The following is a 25,967-nucleotide window of genomic DNA, read 5'->3' on the forward strand; positions in this document are numbered from 1 at the left end:
AAAGTTTCTTTCCTATAACTGCCTGTCTGTGAAACAAGACCACAGAGCTGCTTCCTGGCTAATTATAACATAGCCATTTTCAAGTCCAATACAAATAAATTGTTGGTCTCTCTTAAATAATTAAATTCTGCCCAGTCTCAACAATCATTACGGATCATATCTGACTGTCCGTCTGATAATTGTGTAACCCTTATCCTCTAGTGACCCTTTGGCCTTGATAAGTAGTGACACCCTGGTAAAAAAATAAAAATCCTAAACAACAATTTGTTAAAATAAAATTACAGTAATTGTTGAACTAAAAAAACGAACACGATTATAAAAGTACCTTTTTGCATAGCAATATGGAAATTAGTTAACTTTTAATAATGAGAGCACATATACATAAGCAGTATATAAAAAAGATATTGTGTAAACTTGAAATTTTTTTTTTTTTTTTTTAAGATCAGGATTGCTTATTCGAATTTGATTATTCAGACTACTGTTCTCATCTTGAGTGTTATTTTTACATACATTTCGGTTGGTGTAACCTCTGACCTTCTGCAGGTGTATCTTGTCAAACTCTAGGAATTTGCAAGAAATTTAAAATGGAACCTTTTCTTTAATCCACTAGGTAGCATGCTCTCATTCCATCAACCATGACTAGGCGGAAGTCTTAAATAATTCACAATTTTTTTTTAGCAGTATTACTTGCACTGAGAATCAAACTGTCACATTTGGCAGGCTACACAAAACAAAAACAAAAAAAACAACACTACTATGAATTGCTTAGGAATTCTACCCAGTCACGGATGATGGAACAAAAGCATGCTATCCTTGTGGATTAAATAGATACAATTAAGTTGTTTGCAAGTTACACCAAGCGAAACATTGAAAATAACTTTAGATGAGAACGGTAGTCTAAATAATATGAAAAATCAATTCTCGTTTAAATTCTGAAACATTTTATTTTCAAGTTTTGCACAATATCCGTTATATGTACTGCTTACATGTATATATGATTTCATTATTAAAGTTAACTAATTTCCATATTGCTCTGCAAAATGGTACTTTCATGGTCGTTTTTGTTTAATTCAATGATTATTGTACTTTTAATGACAAATAGTCCTGTTTTAGGATTTGTTTTTTTGTTTTTTTTTAACTAAGGTGTCACCGCTTATCAAGGCAAAGAGCCATTTGAGGATAAGGGTTACATGGAGTATCAGGTGGCTGGTGAGACAACATGATTGGTGGTAATTGGTCAGAATTTGATTAAGAATCTAAAGATTATGAAGGCTTTTTTTTATTTTTTTATTTCGGTTCAAACGATAAATGGGCAAAACTTTTGCATTTATTAATTTACATATTTCTGTTATAAGACAAATGAGTATCAAATGTTTCACAGGTGATAAGATGGATAGAATTTAAATTGTTTTTTGGGTGAAGCATGCATACAATTGGCCTACATACTTTTGCGAAAAATTCTGGCTATTGTCATGCTTGTAAATTACTTGTAAATTACTAACCCAATTAAAAAAAACAAATCTAAACAGTTTAAAGCTCATCTGCATGCTTATATTAAAAATGAGTGTACATCCTTAGTTAAAAATGATGCGGAGAGGGGGAGAGGAATAAAATAACCTTTTCTTAGTGTTCCGACCAATATTCATGTTTGCATAAAATAGCTCCATTATTTTATTAGTCCCTTGATAAAGGAGGGATTGAACCTAGTAATTCAGTGCTGGTCATTTGTTTGCACTTTTCTCAATAACCACACCTTGGATTTAAAAATTTTGCACGAACATTAGTCATGGTAAAAGTAAATTTATGCAAGAATGGATTTTCTGGGATAACTCTGGTTGCCCCCATCCCTCGAGGCATTATTGGGGTAAAATTACCCCCAAATCGTTTGTCCTTTCATTTATTCATACTTTTCTAAATAACCACGCCTTGCATTATATATATATATATATATATATATATATATATATATATATGTGTGTGTGTGTGTTAGCATGAGTGCCCGACGTTGCCCGGGTATTTGGAGGTCTATGTTGAGCAAAAAAAACAAAAAGCAGTTCATTTTTTAACTTTGACTCCTTAAAATTTATTGTTTTGGGCTCGAATCAAGTTATAAAGTTAGATCCATATCCAAGGAACCTATATCTAAAATTTCAAGTTTTTAGACTCAAAATTGTCAGGAGTTTGGTAGATTCTCAAAGGTCAAATCGTTGACCTTTGAACCCTTAATCGCCAAATTTCTGGCCGAAAACTGATCACATCGATTTTCCCAAATCTCAGTACCCTGTATATCAAATTTCGAGTCTGTAGACTTAAAATTGACAGTTATTGCGTAGAGAAATGTACACACACGGATACACACACATTCACTTTATGTATATATATATATATATATATATATGTATATATATATATATATATATATATATATATATATATGTGTATATATATACACACACACACACACACACACTATCAAGGAAACCAGACGTTGCCTAGGATTGAATGAGAATCAGCAAATGTTCCACATTTCCAATAATTTTATTGATCCCCCTACAAAGGAGCTATTGGACCTAGTAATGCATTCCTGTTTGTCTGTTCATTTGTTTGCACTTTTCTTAATAACCACGCCTTGGATTTTTTAAAATTTTGCAATAGTCCTGGTGAAAGTAAATTTTTTTTTCACTCATGTAGGGGGAGCCTGCATGTTCAGCAAGGAGTTAAAAATAAAAAAACTGTACAAAATACTGTTAAAAACCCCACTGAATATATGTCAACTTATGTCACGTATATTGAGCGAGTTTCTTACAGTATTTTGTATAGTTTAATATTTTTAACTCGTTTTCCCAAACTTACCATGTTCAACAGAGTGTGGGGCGCCATTTTGTAATTTTCAAATACATCATCAAACACTGTTTTTCGAGCTGAATAAACATTTTACATTAAATAAAAACACTAAAAATCATCCAGTTAAGTAAAGTAACTCATCTTTCCTTTGATAAAATTTATTTGTTTTTAGGTAATTTTTTCGAATCTGTATCTGTGTATAGTAATACAAACGCAACATTTAAATTATTAATTTGTTGTTGACCCTTCAAAGTTGCTTTAATTCAAAAAATGTCTCATTTAAATTATTTATTTGTTCGGGGGGGGGGGGGCTATTTTACTTCATAAAAATCCAATGTTTTTATTACAAAATTGTTTTATTAAAATTATTATCTAGGCGAAACGATTATGGCGGAGAAGTACTGCCGATAAATTGACAAACTGCACCAGAAGCTCCAACGTATGTGCCCGAGATTGGTCAATATGGAAGGACCAATTCGCCATGACAGAGCTTCCCGCATGTTGCTCAACTGACTCTGCAGAAGCTGAACGAATTGGGTTACGAGACTCTGCCTCATCCACCATATTCACCAGACCTCTCACCCACTGATTATCCCTTTTTCAAGCATCTCGACAACTTCCTGCACAAAAAATGCTTCAAAAGCAGAGATGATGCCGAATCAGTCTTCAATGACTTCATCATTTCCAGAACTCCAGATTTCTATGCTAATGGGATAAAAAAACTTGTTTCTCATTGGCAAAAATGTATCGATTCTAATGGTTCTAATAAAGTTTATCAGGAAAGAAGTTATCTTTTGAAGTTGAATGTCAAAAAGGACATTTTTGGCATCAACCTAAAATAATAGCCTGAAAATGAAGAATCACTTAGTTGAATTGTTTTTCTAAACCTTCATCTTTTAACTAAAACCCTATTTGGACTTAGAGTTAGTGGTAAAAAAAATGTTTGTTCATTTAGAATGGCCTAAAAATGAAAGTTCATTTAAAGTTAAGTTTATATTCAAAACTGATAATTGGTCTCTTGCTCTAAATTCTAAAAAAAAATTTCCACAAAGTTTTTCAAGTAATGTTTTCATTTTTTTTTTTTTTTTTTTTTTTTTTTTAAATGGTGGGGATTAATTTAAAGTAATACCACAAAATATTAAAAACAATAAAATCAAAGTACAATATAATCTGCTTCAAATTTGAAACCATTCAACTTGACCACCCCAAATTTTCCACTCCCTGTAACTTAATATTCCTTATGAACTTTCTTTTTACTCCATGTAAAATAATCTTCAAAATATTATCTTTTCTTAGGATGAACTGGATTTACCTGTAAGAATCAAAGTTGGACATATTGGTGAGTGTTTACATTTTAAAATGTTTTTAAATTTCCCTTCAGTTACATTTTGCTAAATTTGTATAACTATATTACTCCACCTCCTCCAAATAAATATGCTATGGGCTTATTCATCTGGCTGTATCAGTTCTAGCATGAGATGCAAAGGCACTGGTTTACTAGTTATTTAAAGCCAATAATAATCCAGACATACAAATTATGAAAAGTTAATTTGCTGGACACTGGTGTGTGCATTTTGTTTGAGTCCCATCACTAACGGCCCACATCTGAGTTACTCCTCTCATTGTAGAACATGAGTTGAAACTTAACTGAAATCCTCTGCATGTTGAGACCTGTCACTGTCATGAACTTATTTATTTATTTGCATTTAACTATTTTGCTTGTTGCTTGAATCAATTTGTCTTTGATCCAATCTGATAGTCTACCCTCTCAGTCTATCTCTATCCCCTAAATATACCTACCTTTGACAGGAAATCTTAATCTTTTTCTCAGTTACTCCAAGTTGACCACCAGAACTGACTTTTTTGGAGAAACATTTTCAGTGAAAAAGGTTTTTAGGTATATAATTAAATGTGAGAAAACGAGACGTGTTATACGAAAAACAAAATGAGTGAAAAAGACATACATTCACAAAAAAGATATTTTGTATATGTTTAAAATGGAAGTTTACAGCAATAGGAAAAACATAGGATGTTCATAAATATTTTAGATTCCTTGTAAAACAAGGAGGGTTCATTAAACCTTACTTCTTTGATATCTTAAGGGCCGAACCTTACAAGAGTCAGAAAATTGTAATCAAAACTTCTCCGCTAAATTATATTTCATTAAAAGTTGTTAATAAGTCGTTCATTTGTTTTTTGTTTTTTTTATATTAGAAAGAAAATTCAGTGATAAAGGTTAATATTTCAATGGATGAGTTGATTATAAATGATCAGACAGCAACAAAAGTATTTAAGCTGTGTGTGTGTGTGTGTGACTCACTTGGTAATTGTGAGTATATGTGTGACAGTATATTATTATGAGTTGAGGATTGTGACGATTAAAAGGTGACCTATATTAACACTGAAATTTTTTGGTCTATTCTGTTTATTGAAAGAATTTTTTTTTTTTTTTAGGGATTTAGGTGACTCTCAGAAAAGCCATTTCGAATAAATTCAGAAAATCCTGTGATTGGTCCAAAATAAAATTTCTTTTCATTAATTAAGGTGGATGCTTGCACAAATCTGGCTACGCAGAAACGAGTTTAAACATTTTCATTTTAAACACCGAAACGTAAACTTCGGTGCTGAATTTGAGTGTATGAGTCACTGATGTGAAATCCATCATCTGAATGGCTTTTGAATAAATTGTTCAATATAATCAAAATTGAATGGTTAATGACTTAGCATGTTGTTCAAAATCTTAATTTCATGTGCTGTAATTTTTTTTTTTTTTTTTTTTTTTTACAAATATGATTTCATTTAAAATTAAGATTTCACTTTACAGAACTAATGCTGTGCAAAAAAAAACAAACAAACAAAAAACGGTTTTTTTACATTTTTTTATAAAATTCTGTATGCTTGTGTTCATGTGATTGTACACCATCTTGGAACTGCTTTATACAACCCCCCCCCCCCCGTTGAATTTTTTTAATGTCACAAGTCAAATTAATGACTAATCTTCAACACCAATCTACAGTGATAGCTGAACCAAGTACAAGTATATATTAATCGGCAATGCATTTATTTTCCATTTCATCTATTTTGTTTCCATGGGATTTTTATTTCTACTGACAAGTCCAATCAATATGTTCACTCGATAAATGTAAGTTGTTTTTTTAATTTGAGGGGGGGGGGCTAAATGTAAGAGATTGGGCCCTATGGTAGCGAGCAAGTAGGGTTAACTAGGTAAATATGCATTTTGCACAGCTAACTATAAGGAGTTTAAAAAAATACGAAATGAGAATTTGAAGGCAAAAGGAATTTACAAACAGTAACAATTGATAACCCTAACAAACATGGCCTCATTCCAGATGTCAAAAAATGACACAATTGTAAAACACTAAAGTTTAGAAAAACAGAAACAGTTAATGAGATCGAAGAGTCAGTTACTGGAGGGAAGCCGTCAAACATTTCAATTGTGTAGTTTACAAGATAATCAGTAAGGAGTTGCACAGGGTGGGTGATAGCCCCCCCCCTTTTTTTTTTTTTTTTTTTTTTTATACATCCTGGAAGCCAAGGGCGGTTACAGCCCAAGATTTACATAGCGGTTTGCAGCTCAACCCAACATCGTGTTGAATGTAGAAAACAAGCATACAATGAAAATTGCTACAAGTAACTGTCTGTGTTGAGTTATGTCAATCCAATGTTGGAAAATTCTTTATTCCAACGTCTTTTTTTTTTTTTTTTTTTTTTTTTTTACATAAACGTCACCACTTATCAAGGCCGATAGGCCACTCAAGGATAAGGGTTAAAGAGTGTAGAGTAGTCAAAAGGACAATATAGTAATGGATAGTAATGGAAGTTCGGTAAATTTGTTAACTTAAGTGGAACGGCTCATCAAAAATTTGTTCATGTTGGACTTGAAGACAACCATATTAAAGAAAGCTGGAAAGCAGAAAAACGGAACACAATTCCACAGGCGTGCAGTTCTAAGAAAGAAGCTTTGATCATGGAATCTATGTTTAGGTTTAGGTACAGATAAAGAGTGGGGGAAATTATTGATAATGTTTTCAGCTAGTCTAGTGTTTCTTGTGAAAGTTTGGCGAGGGGGGACCATAGATTGAAGCTCAGTTGAACACTTTCCATGAAAATAACGATAAAGCAGAGACAAACTCGCAACATCTCTTCTGTGAGACAGAGGTTGCAGCGAAGAGAAAAGGACATCTCCCACTAGGCCACGAAGTCTATTTTGAACCCTATCAAGGCAGGACAAGTCTTTTCTAGCAGCTCCTGCCCATATGTGGCAACAGTACTCCATCCTTGGACGTATCTGGCTCTTATATAGATAGAGAATTGCATCAGCAGTGAGATATCTACTGGATCGAAAGAAGGATCCGACCATTTTTCCAGCGGCCTTAGCAACAGATTTGATGTACGTATTCCATTTAAGATCAGGAGTAAAGGTCAAGCCCAGAAGCTTGTCAAAACTTGAGGCCTCCCCAAGACGAGCCATTCATTTTAATTGATGCCAGATGGGGATCAGAACGTTGATGTAAAGTAGAAGCTTGGTTTTAGATGCATTAAAAGTAACCAGCCACTCCTTTCCCCATTGTACAACGTGCTCAAGATCAGAGGAGAGAGAATCGGAGAGAACTTGGTCGTTTACTGTCTTAGATGTGGTACCATAGATGGTAGTGTCATCAGCAAAAATGTCTACGAATGATGTAAGGATGTGATTTGGAAGATCATTAATGTAGACCAGGAAAAGAGTTGGACCCAGGATCGACCCCTGAGGAACTCCAGCATTTATACTGTGAGCTTCTGATTTTCGCCCATCAACTACTACTCTTATGAACCTATCAGAGAAATGATTTAATAATTGAGAAGACATTTCCAGCAATACCATAGCTGGAGATCTTGTGAAGTAAACCTTTATGCCATACCCTATCAAAGGCCTTTGATATGTCAAGAGCAATTGCCCTAGAAAGGTTTCCTCTGTCGAGAGATTCGCTTATCCTATGAGATATAACTCTAAGCACATCTGCTGTAGATCTAGCAGAACAGAAACCATATTGTGTGTCACTAAGAAGGTTATTTTTGTTGAGATGGTTGATTACTTCTCTATTTAACAGATTCCAGCAACTTACTCATGATGCACAGGAGACTTATTGGCCTGTACTGAGAGGGGGATGAACGATCACCGTAATTCTTAAATACAGGGCATACTGATGAGATTTTCCAGGGTGATGGGAAGCAATTCTCCTTAAGACAACGTTTAAACAGTTTTGTAAGTATGGGTGCTAGTTCTGGTTGAAGTTTTTTGAGTACTATAATTGGAATACCGTCAGGGCCGGTTTTGAAGTCAAGTATTACCATGGAGGAAGCATAGTAAAACGATAGGTATGCCCGTTTATTTCTCCTTGTTATCAGGGGATATTTTGTGAAATGTAGTTAGAAGCCAGTTTTAAAGAATTCTTATGTCCTGTTTATTAAACTGTTTATTGTATGTTTACTTCCCCTCCCACATACACGCACAACGTATTGATACAACCAGTATGTAACATGCCATTATTTTGTAAAGTCATAAAGGGTTGATATGATACTAGGTAACATCAGCATCAGTTGATCTCAATATCAAGAAAGATGTAACTACTGATTTGTCGTCTGGTTGATCCTCCTCTATTGCTACTTAGAGGGGTTGATTGATAGTTTGTGACGGTGATTTCTACTGCATTTTGCTAAGTAATAACAGCTTTGTTACAAGTCTAACCGTTATTTGCTTGTGATTTATTTATTTTTATTTATTTATTTTTTTAACTAGACTAGAGATAATAAAACTCTTATATTTTGGCAATTGATTTTTTGTTCAATCTTCCATCCAAAGCTCATTGCCGAGTTAGAAAAGGTTGAAAAGACATTTTTATTATTTATTTTTTTTTTTTTAATAAAACGAGCAAGGTCAAATTAAAAGTTTAGTAGAACAATTTTTTTTTTTTTTTTGAAGGAAGGCTGTTTAAAATTTTTTTTAAATATCTGAAGAAATCAATGTTTACACCTTCAAGTCTAAAGTGTATATTCAGAATTACATATATTTGGGGGGGGGGGCAGAAAAATATTTATAATGTACATACTTGCCACGGAATGAAGATATATTCCAAAATCACGTGGGTTTGAATAATTTTTTTATTTGGCTAGTAAACGAAAATTTTTAGTTGTCAACTCAAAGGTCAACTAAAGATAGATTTGTCTGTAAAACTCTGAATAATCGGTCCTAAGTGACAGTCGTCAGGAGATTGAAGATTCAACCCTCTGTGTGATACTAAGAATAAAAGGTTTCATACAGATTACGGGGTTCGACAAGATGTACCTGAAAGATGTTAAATCAACCAAAATGTAAAAATAACATAACTCTGACATTCAAGATGAAAAATATTGAAAATATAGAGATGGAGGAGTATAAGAAGGCTGTAGCAATGCAGAGAACCAGCTGTTGTATTGGTGTGATGTAGGAAAAAAATCGGGCAAACAAAAGGTCATATTTGTTTTAGTTATTTTTATCTTTGTCTATCCACTTATTTTTCAAGATAATCACAATACAAATCAGTTAACATGGACTTACTGTTTGATATAACCAGGATGGTGAAGGTCTTAATATTTTGAGAATTTCATTTTTTTTTTTTTTTTTTTTTTTTCAAAAGGAAAGGGAACAAAGAATGCCTTTTAAAAAATAAATAAATAAAGAACCTTGAAAATATCACCGTTTTCAATTTTTTTTAAAATTTATTTTTGTTTATACATCACATTAATGACAGCTGGTTCCGTTTTGCTATAGCCTTCTCATACTCCAATTATCAATTTACCAGCAATGCTTCAAGCAAACTACCTTTCTCTTTTATTGAAAATATATTTAGTATTTTATAATTTGGATTATTCAGATCACTGTCTTCATCTTGAGTGTTATTCTAATAGTCTAACATACATACTGACATAGTTCAACTCTGTCTCCTAGTCGAAATAATCTAAATAATAGAAATTATCAATCCTTATCGCCAAAAATTAATAATATGCAAGTTTGAACTGATTGTGTGAACGGATAGAACTTGTGCTACAACAATTTTAAATCTGCAGAAATAGTTTCCTGATATGCTAGGATAAGGGAATAACGTTTTTGCTCATATTGGACAAAACCTGTTTTGCTCTTTGTTGATCTATTGTTCTGTGAACATGCAATGACTCATAGATTGATTTTTTTTTTTTTTTTTTTTTGTACAGCCATTGTGTATTCTAGTACATAATGCACGCTGACCATTTCCATAAGTAAACCTGCTAGAATGGGGCATTCATTTTTAAAAAGTATTCATTTTGAAGGCATTTATTAGAATAGCAAAAATAAAGGAGAGGGGGGTTTAAAAAATTCTCCAATATTATCAAAAGCCAAGCTAAATTACTCGTCTGCCTATCTGGATAGGCTATTTGTGTCAATTGTTTCCTGTCACCCCAAGCTTTCCCTTGCCACTGACTCTAGCTATGCTAGTTCTGGAGATTGACTGTATAAGATTGCACAACCCTTTCTTCACTATGGACTGTTTGCATAAGCACACCTTACAAGTGATATTTATTGTCTCCAAGTTGAAGAGGTTTAACACTAACACACGTGTATGTGTGTATATATATATATATATATATATATATATATATATATATATATATATAGTGTGTGTGTGTATCTTGGAAGTTTTAACCTTTTAAAACTATATTCAAAAAATTTTGATTTTATATTATCATTCATTGGAAAACGATTTAGTCAGCAAGTCATTTAATCACTTGCAATTAATGCTTCAACTTTCTCTCTCGAATTCACAATAGTCCTAATGTTTATTTAAGGGATCATCAGTTATATAAGTAGACCATCTGGGCGTCCTTGCTTGCTTGAATCTTGTCTTTGATGATCTGATAGTGCGATTTCATCTTTAAAAAAAAAGGAATGACAGGTGTGTGTGTGCCTGCCTGCCTGCTTATGAGAGTGGAGAGTTGTATGTTTGGATTTGGGATCTAGCTGATGGCACTCAAGGAATATACACATATTTTAGTTTTAATCTCACTACCATATATTAAGTTCAATATAATGATCAATAGAGAATTATCTCTATAATAAAAAAAAAAAAATATGTAATCTGCATGAATTAAAATATATTTAAGTGCATCTTATGACTGGACAATGCCAGGTGGCTATTAATAGTATATATAAATTAAATAAAAATAAAAAGACCTGACGTTGTCCAGGATTGAATGATCAACGAATACTCCACACTTCCAATGCTTTTTGTACCCCTTACTCATCCAATAATATCCAGTGATTGACGTTACCAAATTTGAACTTTCTGGGTTCCGGTTGGTCACTTAACACTTGGCGGTTACTCTGGCAAAGACTGTGGATTTTAAAGATCGTGGTCCACCGAACTATCACTCTCCCATCTTGTAAAAGATCAAGAAGGCAGATTGTCTGGCACTGGTCACCAAAGTCTGTGTCACTGCGGAGCAAAAGTCATTGCAGGTTAAAAGACGAAAAGAATAACACGCCGATGCCGGGTTCTTTTGTGTAAAGCTAAACAATTAGTTCTTAAAAGATTACACAACTCTGTTCATGCACACGTCTCTGACCTGAGATTCTAATGTTTGTGTCTGGTCAACACCATTGGCAAAATCTGGGTATTTTTGGGGTTTAGTGATTTCAACCCAATTTTGGCCTATAACCTCCTTCATGGCCATTACAACCTCCCTCTGGATCGTCTCTTCACTCTGACACCCAAACATTTATAGAGGACACAACCTGAACTGTTTCATTGGAGACTTCGGCTAAACTGACTCAAAGGCAGATTTTCCATCTGCATATCAGCTCCCTGGAATAGACTACCAGATCAGTTCAAGACTAAGTTGGACAGGTGCTGGTCAACTGTATTTCCGACTATCTAAATTTGCAGTGCCCCTCCATCCCTCTTTGTTCGCTTTCCTTTTTTTTTTTTTTTTCGCTCTTTCTGCGCCCTTAACAGCAATAAAACGTATTAACCAGTTACGAATAAACTTTGAGTCGAGGGGTTAGTCTTTATTTAGCTTAAATTCAGTGGACGAGCGGAGCTGAGATTTAGTTTTCAGGTTTAGTAATTTAAACTCTAAATCGAAGGGCGTTCACTTTACAGTGTGAATTCGGTAGGCGAGCACAGCCAAGTCATCAAAGCTCACTTTGCTTTGTTTTATATTGAGAGCCAGAGGGGTATAACTCCGTTACCCTCCACATAGAATTTAAATCGTAATTCTAAATAATAAATTGCTGTCTCAAGTACGTGATTCAGTGTGAATATTTGCATGCAAGACCATGATTGGTCAACAGATCCAAGTCCACCTCTTTTCATCATCAATCTCTCACTGTTATTGACAGGGTGAAGATTCCTCCTCCCTTTGGTGTAGGTGTTCATGATTATCAATGCACTTTCTAAATTTGCGTTAATCGCAATTTCTTTGTATAATCGTTATCAAAATTTTAACCACAGGTAAGTGTCTTTTGGCAGTTAATCAATCATCAATCCTTCTGTCTTCCCACAGCGATGTGTAGTTTCTTTTTTAGTTTTGATAAGCAATTTTACCACTTGACATCTTTCAGGAAGTCTGTCTTTGCATCAGTGGTGCCGATCAGTCTGCTGTTTCTTGTTTACTCTTGTTCCAATATCAGTCAAGATTTTTTGTTCTGTTTATGATACAAATAGCAGACGGTCAAATCTCCCCCTAAGATCAGCCCACGGTGGATTTGTTTCATATGACCACTTTCAATGAAAAATGTTTGACACAGCATTGATGAATGTCATTACTCTTTTATGATGAGTTGATGATTCCCATTTCCAAAATTGTGTTTTAAAAAAAAAAAAAAAAAAAAAAAAAATTTAACAAGGCTCTTTTCTTTATCAGATTCCATTTTCTTATTGCCCCAAATAATGTGGTGCTATGTAGATCTGAGTCACCAAGTGTTGAGAGGCAGGGACTATAGACAGATAGGAAGTGTCTCACAATGAAACAGGAAATAGCAAACAATGAATCTGTAGGTACTTTTAGATCAAGCCTTTTAGATTTGACAATGACAATAGAAGCCTACAGAACAGATAACAAAGGAAACCAACAACACTTGCAGGTGGGGATTAATGGGATGCTTACAGAGAGAAGGGCAGCTTCCGGCAGATGGAACTTGAGAGCGGGCAGCATCGGACAACAGATGGACAGTTTTTAGAGCTGACAGCGAAACAGATCAAGACTGATTGTGACTGACAGACAAACATAACATCGATAGAGCACGCAGAAGACGCACACTCACAAGTCTAACAGTCAAATATATGTGAAACATTGGCGTTTGTGTTTTCTGTGTTTGTTTTATTTTAATATTTCTACTTTGTGGACCCACGTGTGTTCCCATCGACCGTCACCAATGAGAAAATGACGATATCCGGCAATTAGAAGAATAGTTGACGAAAAATCCACGGCACACGATGTTGGGGGTTGGCAGTCTGTCGGGGGCCCACACAGATGTATCACAATAATTCTATGTTTTTCCTTTGAGAAAAACAGTATCTTTTTATCAACTTTTTTTTTTTTTTCCCTTTTTTTTTTTCCCCCCTTTTTTTTTTTTTTTACTGCTACAAGCATTTAACGCCACTTACAAACTTTTTTTTTTTTTTTTTTTACTGTCTGAATCCCAATGTTTGTCTCCATGGCATATCAACTTTTTTAATCAGGCAACATTGTCACGCTTTTATTGTCATTGAAATTGGTGAAATTGCCCAATTTTTTCCAGTCTAATTGATTGCCTGCTCAATTTTTATATAATTGGAGAATTATCAAAGTTGATCTAAAGAGCTTTCGGGATATAGCATATAATATATTTTTTGTCTTTACTTAGAATTTTTTATGAAATCAAATTTTTAAGTTCCCCCATTGATCAGTTTATTTTTACACCACTCTAATGATACATAATGTCGTTTTTAACGTTTAACTTCAAAAGATCATAACTCATAATAAACTTTATTAATCGAAATAAAAACCATTAGAATCTACACATTTTTGCCAATGAGAAAACGGATTTATTTATCCCATTAGCATAGAAATCTGGAGTTCTGGAAGCGATGAAGTCATTGAAGACTGATTTGGCATCATCTTGGCTTCTGAAGCATTTTTCTTGCAGGAAGTTGTCGAGATGCTTGAAAAAGTGATAATCATTGAATGATAGGTCTGGTGAATATGGTGGATGAGGCAGTCTCGTAGCTTCTGCTTCTGCAGGGTCAGTTGAACAACATGTGGGCGAGTGTTGTCATGGAGGCAAATTAGTCACTTCATATTGACCAATCTCTGGCACATACGTTGGAGTTTCTTGGTGCATTTTGTCAATTTGTCAGCAGTACTTCTCCGCCATAATCATTTCATCCAAGAAGATATAATGGATGAGACTGGCCGCAGACCGCCAAACAGTAACCATAACATTTTTTTGGTGTAATTTCTATTTTGGGAAGTGTTGTGGAGCTTCTCCGGCACCCAACCACTGTGCCAAACTTCACCGGTTGTTGTACAGGATCCATTTCTCATTACATGTCACAATCCGCTCGGGAAGTAAGTTGCTTTTGTTGGAAAGAGTGTAGAAGATGCCTCAATACGACGATTTTTTTTTTTTTTTCATTCAATTCACGTGGCACCAACTTTTTTGACTTCTGTTTGCCTTTAAATGGTGAATGACTTGAGTGGTCGACCTTGAGTTCAACAGCAACTTGTGATTTTGTGAGGATCAGCTTCACAATTCAATGTTTGTTATTAGCGCCGCAGTTGGCCGGCCGTGATAGTCTTCATCTTTGAGGCTCTCGTCACTATTGCAAAAATTTCTTGGACCACCGTTGTGCCACACGTTAATTAGTCGTTCCATCATTGATATCACAAGCTGTCTCGGCAAGTTTTCGGGTTATTTTGTACTCTAACAAGAAAATCGTGTGGATTTGAATTTTGTCCATGCTGTCGAAAAACCTGCAAAAAAAATGAATGAATAGATTGAGAATGGTAACAAATAACGATTCAATAGAGCAAAAAATCTGCTTTAAAATGATATATAACATGGCGATATATATCGATGAATTAATTCAGAAATCATATATAAAAGTAACGTGAGAAAATGATATTGATTTTGCACCAACCTAATATATATTTTTTATTTAAAAAAAAAAAAAAAATTCTATTTTCTCACCACACTGTAACATTGTCTCAGGCAATGGATTAGTTAAATATCGCTCTAATGATACTTCTATTTTATTAGGAATCGATTTATAGTCATCGGGTTCTGATATAAATTGCCTATTTTGCAGGGAAGTAGCCGATACATATTTCCAATCTTGATGTTCGGCTAAATGACTTCTTTACCTATTATGATGGTTGTCAACGTAACTCAAAAGGCGATAATGCAATGCTTTTAGAGTTTGGCTAAATTTATATGGCTGGCTGAAGTTTCAGCTAACATTTTCTCAGCAAAAGATATTTATTGAAATTTATTTTAAAATATTTTGGTTATGTTAAATAAACCTGTTCTTTTCTGATTTCTGCTTGATTTTTAGCAGATGTCTTGCTAGTGTATATTGAGGAAAAGCTTCTAATTGATGCTTACGTAATACCGGTTGATTTTTAAAAAAATTCATAAAAAACTAGTCATTTTTTTTAGTATTTATTTTTTATTTATTTTTTATTTATTTTATTTTATTATTTTGTTTTTTAGAGTAGTTTTATATCATAAATGTTTAAGTTTACATAAAAACCCTTTACTTTTTAAATGTTTTTTTTTTTATTTTTGTATTTTTTTTATATCTTGTAATAAAATTTTTTAATTTACAATTTTGAAACAATATTTTCAATGTAATGCCTAAAAAATATTTTTGTTTCAAGATATTTAAAACATTCAAAAGTCTTTCATGTAAACTTTGAAAATTTATGCAGGGTGAAACAATAAATTTGTCGCCCTAAAGAAAAAAAATACTACAGCTTTATTTTAAAACTTTTATTGAAAAAAATCAATTCAGGTAACTTATGTAGTAGAGCTAACATCTATTCAATGTAGCCGCCTTCAGCCTCAATCACCGCCTCTATACGGGTCCAGAACTGGGAGTATGCCTTTTCCACAAGCACTAGTGGGAGCTCTGCGAATACTCGACGATCAGGCTGGCTTTGGTGTTCTGGGAGGTCATATTGGTGATGTTCTCAACGTATGACCAAACGAATTAGTCTAGCAGGTTTAGGTCGGGGGAGGAGGGGAGGCAGTGAGAGAAGGGTATAAAGTCGTAGCATTCCTTCTGAAGCCAAGCCTGGGTCTCTTTGTACTTTTTTGGGCTGGCGCTGAGTCCTGCTGCCACACCCAGGGTCTACCAGCAGCCACCTGATTGCACCAAGGGATCACCACACTCTTCAGCACATCCAGGTACACTTTGACTTTCAAGCCGGCTTCAAAGATGTGAGGTGGCATGATGTGGCCCTCACTTGAAATCACACTAAAGATCATAATCGTGGCCAGAAACTTCGTAGAGCTGTGCCCTTAGGCATTGAACCATCCGGGTTTGCATCCTGAGGGTGCTGACTATGATCCTGTTGTCATAATTTGGATCGGTAAAGAGCATGTTGTACAGTAGCACATCTCCGATCTCGTCTGTTACACATTTTCATTTTAGACATGAGGAAGGCTCCTATCGCTCTTGGGATTTGTACACAACTGACCAACTAGTAGATCTGCAGCAAAAAGAAAACCGGTTTTTATCGAACGGAGATGGAATCATCTCCTCTTTTCTAGGTCGACAATTATATCCTTCCACCCTATATAAAATATTTAAAAAAAATATCTTTTATATAAAACCATAATAAAAAAAAAAAAGTTCAAAGTCATACTAAAAAAAAATATTTTGACTACATTCCAAAAGATGCATTTCAAAGTAAAAGCTTTTTTTTTTCCTTTTTTTATGCAGTATTAAAATTAAACTGGAATTAGATAAGTATTAATCAGAATGGACTCTTCCTGTGTCTGCACCAACAAGACTTCCGCTAAACAGAAATAAAAATTAAATTAAATTATTTAACATGATCAATTTTTTTACTTGATTTTTTTTTTATAAATTGCAGATTTTGAATTTTTAAAGGTTTATTTAGACTAATATTCTTTCAGTTTTGAATGTGTTTCTCACAACATTTCAGTTGATATAAACTTAAAGTCCATCTTGTTGAACACTGCGAATCTGTACATAATTTTGAATGGAACTCTTTATTTAATCCACGGTGGTTGCTTGTTCTCGTTCTGTCAGTCATGCATGACTGGATAAGTCTCGAGTAATTTCTAATTACCTTCTTAGTATTACCCATGTTGAGGAGTGAACCTTCGACCTCTAGGACTGTCTCTTAAAACTGATTTACTTTGCATTTATATCCATTATGTAACAGGTTCTTATATACCTGTTGCATAACAGATATAAATGCAAAATAATAATCAGCTGTAGATGTATATAAAGGTCGGGAGTTAGATTGGCCGAAACGTGAGAATACCATAAAAAATGAGAAGGATATTGCAGTTCTGAAAACTTTGAATTTAATCAATAGATCTCGTCTCTTTTCTCTATATCTCTTCATTGGTTGCTAGATGATATATCAAAAATATCTGGATTAAAATTGAAACTAAATTTTGTTAAATTTTTAAAAATAATAGATAACACAAGGCACGTGTGATTTAACATTGTCTCACCGGTAAGCCTTCATTTCATAAATTTAAGTTTCTGAGAACTTGCAATTGGTTACTGGATCTAATTAAAATTTTAGTCATAATGTAAAAATAATATCTTCTGCGCTTATCTTGATAATTTTATTGACTTCATAATTTTTTGTAAATTTACTTTCAATTAACACCAAAATACGAAATCTCAGAAGTATAGTTAACCCCTTTTCTCTCTTGTCGAACATGGTGACTTGTACACCTGAAGATTGGAGGTTGTGGTGTCATATTTCTGATATTTTTATTAAATATAAACTAAAAATAAAAATGTATCTATATATAAATAATAAACTTTAAAGAATAAAAAAAAAACCTTTTCTCTGATTGATTTAAAACTTTTGGTTATTTGAAGCCGCCATAAAAAAGAAATAAAAGAACTGTCATCTGTTAGCATAGCTAGAAAGCAATCGTTCGTTTTGGAAATTAGAGCATCGTCACCCCCCCCCCCCCGGGGCAGATATACTCTGGTAAGTTGGCCTACATTTAAAAAAAATATTTTTTTTTTGATTTAATTTTTCAAGTTGGATCCAATTTTGCGGTGCGTTAGTTTATTAACAATGAAGATACAGAAGAGTAAAGAATGGATTTCTACATAGCACTGTTGTTACAGCGCGGTTCGTGTTCTGCATAAGTGCCGAAGCGTGTTAAGGTCCTTTCCTGATCCTGGTGAACTTGAAGAAAGAATCTGATCAACTTTAATCATCCTTCTAGTATAAGGGAGTACCTGAACAGGTCTATCTAATCTCTTGAAAGTATTCATAAAACCTACAAGGTTATGTTGCGTAGATAACAGCCAAGATGAGAACAATTGTGCGATTAATCCAAATAATAAAATGAGAACAGTAGTCTGCAAAATCCAAATAATACAAATTGCAATTATTTTGAATTACTAGTACATTTAGAATGTTGAAAAATGATTACAAGTAAAAATAAAATTTATGTTTTAATGTTGAAGACTTTAAAATGCAGGGGGAGGTAACTGCAGTCAATGATTTTGACAAAATAATTGTAATGCGCTATTTCAAAAAAGAAAATGGCAGACCGCTATTTTTTTTTTTTTTTTTTTCTTTTTAAAAAAGTTCTAGCAAATTTTCTATTCAATAATTTTTTGGAATTTTTACTAATTTCGACATGTAAGTACAAAGAGAGGCGACAAATCATTTATTTTTTTTAAATAGGTCCTTTTAAGCAAAAACGATATTACTCATATCAAATGTAATATATCGAAAAAATTATGAAAATTCATAAAGTAGAAATTTATTTCTAGGTAAGTAATTTTGGAGGAAAATTGTATTTATAGATGTTTTAGAGTGGAACATGAAGATTGCAGAAACGGAGGAGAACTCAAAAAGCATATTTTGGATTACATCATAATGATGGCCAACATGTTTAGGCGATATCAAGACTTTTTTTTTTTTTACTAAACACAATAGCAGTTCTATTCGGTGAATTTTTGTAATTTTTAGACATATAAGTATACTACTATTTTCAACATAATTCAGTAAGTAATAGTTTTTGCTTAAAAGGAAATTAAAAAAAAAAAAAAATCAATCTGTCACCTCTTTGTTTAAGCACTATCCGATTATACTGCATTAGCACCAAATATTGCAGTAAGTTTTAGAAAATATAAAATGTGACTTTCATTTTATCTTTTGTGCCACCTGATTCAAGAAATTTATTTCAATTAGTATTTTAAAATATATCTTTCCTAAAATTGTAGGAAAGAGTTGGATCGTTCTAGCCATTTTTTTTTTTTTTTTTTTTTTTTTTTTATAGGAGTTACCACTTATCAAGGCCTAATGGCAATGTCTTCAATGTTCCAATTCCTGTTTCCTGTGAATGTTAAGCTGAGAAGTTTGAACATATTAATAGTCATGCCAATCTGATTGAGAAGGTTTCTTGTAATTGTTAAAGGAAAGAAGCTTAGTCTTGGTAGCATTAAATGTTATCATATATTTATCCCATTTCACTGCAAACTGGCGGTTTTCCTCTAAGGTTTCAATGTGTTCATTCATTTTCCCCTTGTGTTATAGTTTGATGCCATCAGCAAATATAACCATCTCGGAAACAATTTTATCATGGAGGCCATTTATGAATATCAGGAATAATAAGGATCTTAAGATTTACCTATATGGTAAACCCAAATTTATATTATACTTTAACATACAATCAAGGACGACTTGGGTTTTTCTCCTTATCCTCCAGTAATACTATGATTTAATCTTCATGAAGACCTTCACACCAGACTCTGTCAAATGTCTGAGGTATAGGGCTACTGCTCTAAACTTGCCTGCTTTATCCAGTGCATGGTATATATGTTTGGAGATTAGTTACGATATGTGCAGTAGAACAAGCTTGGCCAAATCTATACTGTTAGTGGGAAAGAAGTTTAGCATCCATGAGGTGGTGAAGTAGTGTTTGATTGATTAAGGACTAAAAGATTTTGGCAAAGAGAGGAATGGGAGGATAATTGAGTGGGTCAGTTCTTTCACTGAAATTCTTGAAAACTGATACCACAGAAGCAATTTTTCAGCAGTCAGAAGCAAGATTTAGTGAGGCATTTGCTGAGTTTTGAGAGAAATGTGTCAATCTCAGTAGAGCATTTTTTAATAGTGTAGCAGGGATAAGACCAGGCCCACAGGCCTTTTGACATGACTGTGATTTTTATATCACAAACGTGGAAAGGGTGATTTTTTTTTTTTATATGGAGTGTAGTTTGTCTGAAAGGGGGAAATTTGGGAGGGAGTGATTTGTTCGGTCTAAAATGAAGTTAGTTTAACCATCTTGGAGTCTTTGGAGTTTTCCCTTGATTCCTTCTCTTCATCTGTCAAATATTTTTCTCCATGACTACTACTTTAGACGGAACACCGGATATGATGATAGAGCAACCGCTTTACGCTCTATGAAAGAGTTAGGACTCTCGTATTATCAGTCAGTTTGTCTGGCTACTGTATTCTATCAAACCGGTACTTTCAAAATCTACAATATGGAACTGCATATTTTTGACACATCATGAGATTTCATGACGGAATTACAAAACCGCAAATTGATTTATGAAACTGCCAATGATCATACAGATAATTATGGCTAGAATCGCTAACTTTATGATTTACTTAGACGTTTTCTCATTTAGGCTAGCCTTCTCTGTTGCTGTACAAACAACCTCATGGTTTTTGAATAGTAGGATAATTGTTAATTGCTCACTATTTACTTTTTTTTTTTTTTTTTTTTTTTTTACACAGTGATCACCACTTATCAAGGCCCGGAAGCCACTCGGGGATAAGGGTTTTTTTTTTTTTTTTTTTTTTTTTTACATAGACGTCACCACTTATCAAGGCCGATAGGCCACTCAAGGATAAGGGTTAAAGAGTGTAGAGTAGTCAAAAGGACAATATAGTAATCGGTAGTAATGAAAGTTCGGTAAATTTGTTAACCTAAGTGGAATGGCTCATCAGAAACTTGTTCACGTTGGACTTGAAGACAACCATATTATAGAAAGTTGGAAAGCAGGAAAACGGAAGACAATTCCACAGGCGTGCAGTTCTAAGGAAGAAGCTTTGATCATGGAATCTATGTTTAGGTTTAGGTACAGATAAAGAGTGGGGAAAATTATTGATAATGTTTTCAGCTAGTCTAGTGTTTCTTGTGAAAGTTTGGCGAGGGGGGACCATAGATTGAAGCTCAGTCGAACACTTTCTATGAAAATAACGATAAAGCAGAGACAAACTCGCAACATCTCTTCTGTGAGACAGAGGTTGCAGCGAAGAGAAAAGGACATCTCCCACCAAGCCCCGAAGTCTATTTTGAACTCTATCAAGGCAGGACAAGTCTTTTCTAGCAGCTCCTGCCCATATGTGGCAACAGTACTCCATCCTTGGACGTATCTGGCTCTTATATAGATAGAGAATTGCATCAGCAGTGAGATATCTATTGGATCGATAGAAGGATCCGACCATTTTTCCAGCGGCCTTGGCAACAGATTTGATGTACGTATTCCATTTAAGATCAGGAGTAAAGGTCAAGCCCAGAAGCCTATCAAAACTTGAGGCCTCCCCAAGACGAGAGCCATTCATTTCAATTGATGCCAGATGGGGATCAGAACGTTGATGATGTAAAGATAGAAGCTTGGTTTTAGATGCATTAAAAGTAACCAGCCACTCCTTTCCCCATTGTACAACGTGATCAAGATCAGAGGAGAGAGAATCAGAGAACTTGGTCGTTTACTGTCTTAGATGTGCTACCATAGATGGTAGTGTCATCATCAAAAATGTCTACGAATGATGTAAGGATGTGATTTGGAAGATCATTAATGTATATCAGGAAAAGAGTTGGGCCCAGGATCGACCCCTGAGGGACTCCAGCATTTATACTGTGAGCTTCTGATTTTTGCCCATCAACTACTACTCTTATGAACCTATCAGAGAGAAATGATTTAATAATTGAGAAGACATTTCCAGCTATACCATAGCTGGAGATCTTGTGACTTGCACTATTATAAATTTTCCAGAAATCACAAGTTTCTAATTTCTGTAACTCTGCGTTTTCTGTTAGTTTCTGTATGCATTCTCTTAACTGCGGCTATTTTGCTCCTACAGTTATTTCTAGCTTCTATATACTTTTGTCTATTTGTACTGGACTTGCGTCTGATAAATGTGCAGAGTGCATGCTTCCTTTGGGCAATGGCAGCTGCACAAGTAGAAGTGAACCATTGGGGAGAGTGTAATGTGCTATAAAACTACCATGTGGGAACACGTGCTTCAATTGCTGCTTCAGTAGCTTCATTTGCACACTGTTTTAGAGAAAGAAAAGATACTACTCCATGGGACATTTAGTTTGGATTCTCTAATTAAGGAGAGTGTGTTACAAATATAGACTCAAAGTCCATGCGTCTGAGTCCTTATGGTAAAATAGATAACCAGTTAAATTGATTATAGGGAATGGAGAAGCATAACTTAGTTTCACTTAGCGCTAAGATATCTAGGGAGTTTTCTAGGAGAAATGATTCTACATCATCTAAGTTCTAAGTCCACAGATATTTGTGAATGCGAGCTTAAAGAGATGAGGGGAATTGTTTTTGTTTGACTGCGCGTCTGATTTGATCATTTATTTATTTTTATTTTATTTATTTATTTATTTTTTTTTTTTTTGAGCTGTCATTTTATTTAATAGTTTTAGTGAGTGGATGTGCATAATACCAAACATACACACACAAGTAGATCATCAGCTGACTCTTCATTCAAAAAATTGATGGGCTTCCCCTAGGCCACACAGATGCATGCACGGTCCCTTTCTATGTGAAACATGGTACTACAACCATACCAATATTATACAACTGATGATAGAGCAACCGCTTTAAGCTCTATGAAAGAGTTAGGACTCCTGTATTGTCAGTCAGAATACAGTAGCCAGAAAAACGATCAAACCGGTACCTTCCTTTGAGTTTTAATAAGTGGCCCATTAGTATGAAATAAAGAAAATTACATAAATAGGTTAATGTGGTTTGCTTAAAACATTTAGTATATCAAGCTAATTTATACAAGGCAATATAATGCAGAGGTGTAACGGATATTCACTAATTGAATCAAATTACTGCATATACTGATGAATGAATTCTGCAGTTTCCACCTTTTATAAACACACACACACACACATATATATTAATAAAAAAGGTTGAAACTTCCACTTATTCCACAATTGTCTTAATTTTCTTTAGTTGCATTGTATTGCCTTATATATATATATATATATATATATATATATATATGAGAGAATAAATGACAAAACTATATTCCAAAATTCATGATGTTGACCATCTTATAATTTATTCCTTTAATTCAGTTGACATTTACCATTCTTGACAGTATCTGTTTCGTAGCGCAAAATCAAACACTTAATTAGTATATAAATCAGTGAATCTATTATGCCCTTAACTTATATACTGTCAAGAATTGTAAATGTTAACCGAATTAAAGAAATAAATTATAAGATGATCAACATCATGAATTTAGGAATATATTTTGTCATTTATTTATTATATTGCTCTGTAATTACATTGAGCTTCTTAAATAAGGATTAGTGTGTGTGTGTATATATATATATATATATATATATATATATATGCAGTCTTGCATTTAAGAGTTCGACAACTCTAGAAGGGTCACATCAGCATTTTACACCGTCAAATCATGGATATTATGAATTATTAGTTTTAAAATAAAAAAAATATGTAATTAATATAAAATATATATATTATAATTAATATAGAAAAATATGAAAATTTGTTCCATTCACATCTAATGGAAGAGTTGTGGAGACGGCATAAGAAAGGACACGCATTTCCACAAATTATTAAAAGCATAAGACAACAATACTTTTTAAGACATGCTTAATTTTCAAACTTGTTTTATTTTGTAGATATAAATTTATATTTTGTTACGTGGTCCATTACTTCAGATTTGATTTTATTCGTTTTTCTGTTAAGACAATATTACAGTAGATGTGTCAGAAATTTCGTGAAAAATATTGAATAATTCCACCTCGTCTTTCCAAGCTTATAACTCCTCGAAAAATGTAATTCAAGCCCTAATTTTTTTTTTTTTTCAATTAAAGGAGCAAGGACCAAGGTTTCATTAAAAAACAAAAACAAACAACGTGTTTTTTTGTTTTTGTTTTTTTTAAAAAGTTTTAAACTTCGGACTTTACAGGTAAATTTCTTAAAAAAAAAAAAAAACTACTCTTTTTTTGTTTTAAATTTGAATATATTATTTATTGATCTTTTATCTTCAATTTGTGGTATATAAAACTTTGAGTAAATTATTTACTTCTTAATAGACACTTGGAAATATGGGGGGGGGCGTGAATTAAAAAAAATCATTTGTCTAAAATATTATATTTGGTTTATTGGAAAGAGCATAAAATTTCACATTGACCCTGAAAATATCGTAAAAATTGAATCAATAGAAAAATTTTGATAGATTTTTAAAGTTTAAAAATTGAAAAATACTGAGCTCGTAAAATTCAATTAATTCCATTACTGTTAAAAAAAAAATTTCTATTATTTTAAAAACAATTATAATAGTTTATTTTGGAAGTATAATCCATAAAGAAAATAAACAACCCACTTTTAAAAGAAATTACGAGATTTTTATATTCGCAGTTTCGTGTTAGGGGTATCAAAAATTCCTACAAAAATTCTGATACACCTAATAATACACTTTCTAAAAATTGTTTCATTTTTCTGTTAAATAGTTATAAATATATAAAAATGTATATTTTGTTCGTTTACTTTATTTAATAAAGTGCTTACTTCAATATTAAAATATTTTTTTATATTAATTACATGTTTATTTTAAAACTAATAATTCTTTACTGGGACTTAACTGCAAGACTGCATATATATATATATATATATATAGCCTGCTAAAAACACAAGTTATAACTGTTTATTTAGAATAAGTACTTTATGCCAAACTTCTAAAGTAAATGTGGTATTCTGGTGACTAATTCTTATCGATCCCGAACTGTGCATTGAACTGATAGCCTAATACTTAGTTCACTGCACTTTATCACAAGTCTGTAAAAAATTTCAACCAGATCGACCCAGTAGTTTGTGAGAAAAAGTTAGACGAACGGACAGGCTAAGATATTAGCATAAAAAAATTGCAAAACATCTATTTAAAGCAATTTTCTAGAATGCTACAATTAATCAATACATCTTTATTTTTTAATTTTTTTTTATGGTCTCGTGATAAAATTAGAATTGTAAGCATTCGTGTTATATTGCCAGGTTGTCAGCACCAAATCAATAATTCTATTTATATGAACTTAAGGTTTGTGTATATGTTTATATATTTGAACTTGCAGGAAACTCGACGTTGCCTGGGATTCAATGATCAAAAAATGTTTTACCCTCTTATATTTTTTTTTCGTCATTGAAATCTGTGGAATTGCCCATTTTTAAATCAAAGCAATTGGTTGCCTACTCTAGTTGGGGATCCACCGTGGTGCACTGGGATGAAGCGCTACACGTCTCGCTGCAGCGATTTAATCAACAATACGTTGTCCTCTATATTGCACTGTACAGAACCTACCGTTAATTTATAAAAAAAAAATTTTTTTATATGTAACGTATGGAATTAAAGTTTAAAATGCTAAAGTTAAGTATCATGGTTCAATTGTGCTCTAAACAGAAAAATTGATTTTGGAACGCACCTCTGTCATATCAAAGAACCTAATGTTGATTTTATGTCAGGCCTTTTTACTTAAGTGGTAATAAAACTTCTCAAATGAACTTGTGATGTTAAGGCTGTATGAGCTTTGGTCAAAA

The 25,967-nt window shown here is 33.3% G+C and overlaps 1 protein-coding gene across 2 annotated transcripts in view; it reads left to right on the plus strand.

Annotated features, from left to right (window-relative positions):
• Positions 1-25,967, plus strand: part of LOC145246061 (intermembrane lipid transfer protein VPS13A-like) — a 468,532-nt gene that overhangs the window by 116,246 nt on the left and 326,319 nt on the right. For both annotated transcript variants that reach the window (XM_080107901.1, XM_080107902.1), the window contains exon 3: positions 4,141-4,183. In XM_080107901.1, the coding sequence (XP_079964027.1) occupies positions 4,141-4,183 (43 nt within the window). The remainder of the gene's footprint in view (positions 1-4,140; positions 4,184-25,967) is intronic.

Source organism: Euprymna scolopes, chromosome 23 (genome assembly GCF_053919585.1).
Source record: "Euprymna scolopes isolate OS-2025 chromosome 23, ASM5391958v1, whole genome shotgun sequence".
Lineage (NCBI taxonomy): Eukaryota > Metazoa > Mollusca > Cephalopoda > Sepiida > Sepiolidae > Euprymna > Euprymna scolopes.